Source organism: Elephantulus edwardii, unplaced genomic scaffold, assembly GCF_000299155.1.
Source record: "Elephantulus edwardii isolate Elephantulus edwardi_28Jun2011 unplaced genomic scaffold, EleEdw1.0 scaffold00163, whole genome shotgun sequence".
In the NCBI taxonomy this organism is placed as follows: Eukaryota; Metazoa; Chordata; class Mammalia; order Macroscelidea; family Macroscelididae; genus Elephantulus; species Elephantulus edwardii.
This window is the reverse complement of record NW_006399913.1, coordinates 3,866,233-3,873,485: the sequence shown is the minus strand read 5'-3', so window position 1 is coordinate 3,873,485 and position 7,253 is coordinate 3,866,233. Positions and strand designations below refer to the sequence as shown.

Sequence of the window (7,253 nt, the reverse complement as noted above, 5' to 3'; positions counted from 1 at the left end):
ATATATTTTTATGTTTGATTTCTCTTTGTATATGGAGGCAAAGGAGGACAATTCCAGTGTAGGTCTAATCTTCCTCAGTGATCCAGAAGTCCTAGAATTCCTCACCTGTGTTCTAATAGCAGTAAGAATAAATAATACAAGCTTCTGGGCCTGGGCCAATCACTACTTAGCTTGTGGCTATGTGCAAGTTCCTTTCCCGCTCCGGACCTCATCTCTGGGCGGTGAACTGTAGGAGTTAGAGGAAGTGATGGGAGAGGAGTCAGGTGAAGGCATGGGAAAGATGAGGAGTAGAGCAGAGAGCAGCGGGATGCTCAGAGACTTGAAAGCCACACTTTGATGAGGTTTAAAATTTAATCCTCACCAAGAGCACTCGTTCTACTGCCTCAATTGTGGAAAGTTTTATTTTTCTTGATGTTTAGATGCAATCCACACTTACGGTTGTAGTCTTTGATTTTCCGCAGTCAATGCTTCAAGCCTGAAAATACTATGTGCAAAAAATCTGGATTCTAATCCCAGCTCTGTGCTTGTCTGATTGTGTTCTTGAGCAAAATAAACCTTCTGCGTCCCAGTGTCCTCATCGGTGACATGGGAGCAGAAATGTCTACCCTGTGAGGGATGAGATGAGGCGCATTACTGGGAAAACAGATTCTAAGATCTTACTGAATATTCAAAATGTTATTAAGGGGTGTTCTTGGCACCAGCATGTGCAGTTGGGGCAGAACACAGAACAAAGGCTGGGCAAAGGTATAAGGTGAGCTGCTTTGCTGGCCCCAAAGCCTGAAGCACCCTAAGGAGAGCTCTGGAGTGAAAATGTACCAGAGTTGTTTGTCACTGGGCTGATGTGGCAGGATCATTATATGCCCTCATCAGTGGGTGTGGACTATCCCTGGAAAGTCAGGACTGTGACCAAGGCAGCTCTCTGGAATCGAAACACTACTTAAAGCTGGCAGCCCTCCAGGCAGCTGAGGCAGCAAGTCTTTCCTGGAAGGAGATTAGAGCAGTGCATCTACATGCCCACCTTTCTGCTGTGTTAACTATAGGGTCACACCTACATGGAAGGCTGTGTTGACCAAAGGGTGGGTAGTATGGGCGTTGGCCATTCCAGTGCTGTTTGCCAGCCTTCTTCATAAATTGTAATTTATTTTAGGCTTGAATTTCTTGGAAAAGAATGGGTAATGTCCCTTCTATCTGATGTAGGATGCAAAAAACTATCCTAGCTGACCCTTAATAGGAGAAAAATAGACTTGACAGTAGTTGCAATAGATAGGGCATAGGAAAGCCCATTTTATTTAAGCATTTAGAGAAATTAATTGAATTAATGAAGATGAAGCTACATGTATGAATAATGCTGTACACACGAACAACCACATAGGTCTGAGCATTTGCACATGTAGTGTGCACTCACATGTAAGTGTGTGTAGGATAACTCGGGCAGAAGGTCTACAGAAGCAGGTGTATAGTGTAAACACACATGAATTGGTGAGTGTATTCATGAGGGTGTAAATGTGTGTGTGTTTACTATTCATTTTTCACATATTTAAGCATTTATAATATCAGACACTGTACTAGAACAGGTAAGACAACGTCTCTGCTTATAGAAGTTTGTTAGCATGTGGAGAACAGATAATTCAGACATGCATTTGGAGCGCAATGTAGGAAGATTCCTGAGAGAAGTGAGCCAAAGAGGGCATGTGAGCTTGTGGGACCTCAGAGAGAAGACTGGAAAAGTAGGAGCTTATGTGGAATCTTTCCCAGGGCAAGAGACCTTTGAGCTAAGTCTTGCAAGGTGAATAGAAGTTATTTAGAGCAAGATAATGGGAGAATCTGTCCTAACCAGAGGAATGGGAATTTCACATTGAAAGATTAAGGATAAGGGGTCAGAAATGTAAAAGTGAAGAGTCGAGTCGAGTGGGCAGATAGATACTGAGATGTGCTGGAGAAGGAGACAGAATAAGCAAGAAGATCTGCAAAGCCTTATCCTTTCACTGAAGAGTGTAAGTAAACGGTCTCATTAAGGAGCATGAGTTTTCTTTAAACGGGGGATAGTTCAGTCATATTTTCATTGTAGAGGATCACCTGGCAGCAGAGTCTGGCGTAATGGGTTTCTGGGCTCGGATGTGTTCCAGTGTGCATGTTTATCAGGATGCATGCACACATACATGGCTGTATGGAAATCTGCATATCTGGTGTTTGCGCACCAGGTGTGCAGCCCACTTGGGCTTGTTTTCCACTTCCAGCCTCTGGCCTTGGCAGCACAGTGGGCCCTGGAGAGGTGTCCTGCTGCTAAATCATGGCTGAGTTCCATGATGGGGCTGGGTGGTTAGAAGCCAGCTGGCAGATGTTTCCTCCAGGGCCAGAGGAGCACCAGGGCTGCCAGGCCGACAGTGAGGTAGCTGGCAGATGGTGAGTGAATGCCTTATTCCTTCCAGCCAGTGCTTCCTGGACAGCAGAGCCCTATATGCAGAGGTGCCCAGCTGGTCCGAGTGAGGCTGGCCTAGCCCATTAAATGCATGTCGCAGGCCCATCCATCAGTCAGGAGGGACAAGATGGTGCAAGATAGGCAGCTGCCACACCCAGCTCTCCCTTTCTGGTCTCTTCTTTGTGGCCACCAAGTCTTCAAGTACTAATGTTGTATTGTTTTATATTAATTATCTAGAAATAAAGTATAACTGTGACATCCTGCCTCTTAAAAAATGTACAGAAAACTGTAGAAAATAATTTATTATAGCATGTCTCTCTATATCTCTATCTCTAGGGAGGGAGAGAGAGAGAGAAAGAGCGAGAGAGAGAAAGAAATTTGGAGGCTCATGTGTGAAGCTGTTGGATTCTGAAAGGTGAGTTCTTCTTGTTTTGGTTGAAGGTCGGGTGTTAATTGGTGTTAATTGTGTTTTAATGAACATTCTTCTAAGTGGTACAGAGCTGGTCGTCAATTCACCGTACTGAGCTAACTTAGGGTTGCTGTGATACAGAACGTTGTGCCACTGGTGTATCAAATGCCATAATGGTTGTCCATGGTGGACAGTGTTGGGTGGAGTTCCCAGATTAAGACAGGCTTGGAAGCAAGAGTGGCATCTACTTCCTACACAACATGCCTCTGGAAATGACAATAGTTATAGAACAGGGTTCAGGCATTTGTTCATTGGGTTGCTATCAGTTATGCTTGACTTGACTGTATTTAACAGCAACATAAGTATAAATTATAATTAAGAAAATAATTTCTAGCCTATAAATATAGATTATGAGTTACTTAGTAATATATAATAATTGATAGCATGCCTTTTGAGAATATATGACAATTATAAAAACCAATTTATCACATTTTTTATAGTCTATGATTTGGAGGGCTTTTTTTAAGGAGTTTATTTCCCTCCCCCTCCCCCTTGTTGTGTACCATCTAATTGGATCCAACTGGTACAGGAGGAAATTTGACTCTCCTCCAGAGGAGCATCTCTGGTGGATTTGAACCACAAGCCTTTGGGATTGCAGTGCAGCTTCTTGCCACTAGGCCACCAGAGCTCCCTGTGGCATTTGGTTTTGTAATACAAGGTCTAGTAATAGTATAATGATACTATAGAACACTATATAGAATACTCTATAGTATATAGTACAGGGATTTAGAGTTCAAATCTCAACTCTCTACTTACTGCTTAATCTTTCTGGGCCTCAATTCTTCTATTAGACAAAAATGATAATATCTCATAGGATTGTTAGTGGGATTATGTGAGTATAGTGTCTACTGTATAGCAAGTATTCAGCCCTAAACCTATTAATCCTGTAAAGCAAGATTTCAAGCAATAAATCAGTATCTGCCTTTGAGTTCTCTTATCCCCTATAGATGGAGCTCTGGTGATGCAGTCTTGTAGGGAGTTGGTGGATTGAATTCACCAGCAACTCTGAGGGAGAAAAATGGGCAATCTTCAGTCTTAGAAACCCAATGAAGGATCAGCTACGAGTCAGTTCTGATGAATATGAGCTTTTAAGAAACATGTTCAACTAGATAGTAATTTACCACATTATTTAGAATTGCATAATTCTTACCTACTTATGAAGTAATGATAATCTTCATTTCACAGATGTGAACAATGAGATTTAAGTTTTAAGAGACTTGCTCAAGTGAAATGGGAGCAGAAACCAGGCTCAATGAGTTTTCTAACAGCAGCTGCCAGCATACCAGCTCTCTGGTGACACCACCCCCTTCTTGGTATTCAGGTGAGCCTGCTGAAAAGGCTTTAGTCCCTAGTGGCTCTGTCAGGTAGAGGCAGAGCTTACCCTGGATGTCGTCATTGAACATGCAGTACTTTTTGCGGTATTTGTTAAGCAGGCGGAAGGCGTTGGCATTGGCAAAATCTTCAAACTGGATGAGGCAATTTATTCCAAACCTGTAGGGAGAGAACACAAGATAAGCCCCCTTAGCCAGGTCCTTTGCAGATCCTGGCCTGTGCTGGGGGTAGGGTGGGCTGCAGAGACTCAGGGTAATGGGCCGGGTTGAGGGTAGCATGTGTCAAATACCTGGGGCATTTGCCACCAGTCTGGTTCATGTATTTCTGGGCTTGGAGTTCTTTCTGCTCCATAACAGTTAGAGGGCTGGGAACAGAGGGTGCAAGAGATCTGGGCTTGGTGGTCAGTTGAGCCCATGTCTCTTAGTGTAGGCTGTTGTTTCTTATGTACTGTAGATGATAGATCCTGGGCCTGAGATTGAACTTGTCCTCTCTGTGGCCTATGGTCATCTGAAATCCCAGAGGATAGCTCCCTCTAAGCCCAAGTGCATGCAGAAAGCCCTGCTTCCTTCCTGTAGCGGCTGGGGAGCCTCCACAACCTCTAAGTCACTCCCTTGCTAGACTCTGAAGCCTGAGGTTCCTTCACTGGAGATTCCTCTAGTGTAAGCATTGTTCCTGAGAAGGTGTAAGTATATTTGAGAAAGGTCATTGCATAAAGCTACTTTCATCTACAAATACCACGCAGAACAAGGTGTTCTCAAATAAGAGACTAAAGAAGAATCAATTATTGACCTTGTTGAGCTGTAGATCTTCAAGCCTATTTCCCATACATTCAGTGAGTTTTGAGTGAGGATCAGGAATTGACATAAAAAAAAATTATTTCATAGAGTGTTTAGGAGATGGCATCTAAGAGTCCCCTTGTTCCAGGTCCTCTCCTTGGGTAACAAGACAGTAGGAAGAACTTTGGGATAAGAAAGGCTTGAGCGCAAAAGTATCAGCTATGTACTGTTTGATGTTAAATAAATTTTTCTAAATCTGTTTTAGAACCTTCCCCGAACTTTATATCTAGAAGACTAATGAGATGATGATGAAGAGGGTTTTGAGACAGGTAATCACTAGCTCCCAGGTTCAGCCTTCCTTTTCTTCAGTGCCATGCTCCTGGCAAGAGGGGGTGGAGGTGGTGGGTGGGTGCATGGGATGGGGAGGAGGTGAGGGCCAGGAATCAGCACTTTTTATTAAGCGCCCCAGACAATTTTCATTAACAGTCTCATTTCCTTTTTTTTTTTGTGAAGACAATGCTTTTAAAATTTGTGATTTACTTTATTTAAAATCTATAATTATTTAGAATCTATGCTAGAATTAGCTTATTTATTACCTGTGCTAGAATTGCCTCCTCGAGTTCAAAGTCAGGAAAATTTTGTATTTCCTAAAGAATGAGCGGGATTTATTCAAGTTTTGTAAACCATTTCCTCCCCCCCTTTTCAGTGTAGTTATTGAGAAACAGTGAGCAAAGCTTTTTGCCTCTTTGCAGTAGCTTCCTTAAGTCTATTTCTAGATACACTTTTCTTCCTTATCCATCCTTGTTCTTTGATCCTGATTTCAGTGTTGTATTATACTCCTATTAGAATCTTGTTAGATTCAGGAATGGTATGAGTAATTTAAAAAAATATTTAACACATGGACAGAAAAGGAGTTACATCTCATAGGTCAATTGTGACTGAGTAAGTAAGTAAGAAGCCCCTGGGGGTGGGGATGGAGGTATAGATGTAACCTCGGTGGTGCAATGATTACGACACTTGACCATCAACGAAAGGCTGGCAAGTTAAAAGCCACCAGCTGCTCCTAATGAGAGAGATGTGGCAGTCTGCTCCTGTAAAGATCTACAGCCTTGGAAGTTGTATGGGTAGTTTTGTTCAGTCCTACAGGGTTACTAACTATGAGTTAGGATGACTCCGCGGCAGTGGGTTTTTATTTGACTGGTGCAAACAGTTAACATACTTGGCTGCTAACCAAGAGGTTGGAAGTTTGAGTCCATTCAGAGGTACCTTGGCAGAAAGGCTTGGCTGGAAAATGAGTCATTGAAAACCCTATGGGCACAATTCTGACCCTTCCGGGTCTCCATGAATTAGAACAGATTCAAAAGCAACAGGTTAACAATAAGTACTACTGTACTGACTCTTGAATTATCTTTAGCAAAAGTTTACTTGTTGTCATGGATTGAATTGTGTCCTCCCCAAAACACATGTATACAATGATAAAATGTGCAAGTTTTGTAATAATGATCCTCCAAAATCTTGAAATATCAAATGGTTTAGGACAATTAAGGATAGAATGCAACACTCCCTAATCATAATCCTAATCAGATTATCAGAAATTCCCTGTGAGGATGGCCAGTAATATCCTTTTTCTCAGTAGAGATGAAATGGTGGGGGGTGGGAGGAAGCAAGCTAAGAATGAGGTTGGGGGCTCAGTACAAATAAAAGTATCTACCACAGAAGGGGAGTGTTTTGTTTCCTTTAGATCTAGACCTCTGCATTCTGAAGCTCTTTAACACCAGGGAAGGACATAATTCATGGAGTTCTCCCAGCACACCAGGCTTACAGATGCTGAAGGATAGAAGGACTTTTCTCCAGAACTCACAGAGAGACAGGGCTTTCCCTAAAAGTTGGTGTCCTGAACCTGAACCTAGCCTTCTAATATGTAAAGACAACAAATTTCTGGTTTTTAACAGAATGGAGGTTAAAGCCATTCACTTGTGTGTCTGCTATAGCAGAACTAGAAAATTAAAACACTGTTTAATAGTAATGATACTTTTGACTTCTGCATTCTATTGGATCACATTTTTTTTAATGGGCACAGAGAATGATCTCTTTCAGTCATTTGGCTTGGCAGTTGTCCTCCAAATTTTTTGGTATGGATAAATGAGCACTTTCAGTGTTGCATTCATTTGTTAATATATCTCAGTGGTATCTCATCCATTTCTTTTTTTTAACCAAGGTTATCAGAGAAGCATGTATTTCTTCTTCCAGAATAATA

The 7,253-nt window shown here is 42.0% G+C and overlaps 1 protein-coding gene across 1 annotated transcript in view; it reads right to left on the bottom strand.

The window, feature by feature from the left end:
- The window catches only part of ME3 (malic enzyme 3, NADP(+)-dependent, mitochondrial), a 259,048-nt gene that overhangs the window by 23,185 nt on the left and 228,610 nt on the right, over window positions 1–7,253 (bottom strand). The window contains exon 7 of the mRNA XM_006895258.1: window positions 4,270–4,379. Within this exon, the coding sequence (XP_006895320.1) occupies window positions 4,270–4,379 (110 nt within the window). The remainder of the gene's footprint in view (window positions 1–4,269; window positions 4,380–7,253) is intronic.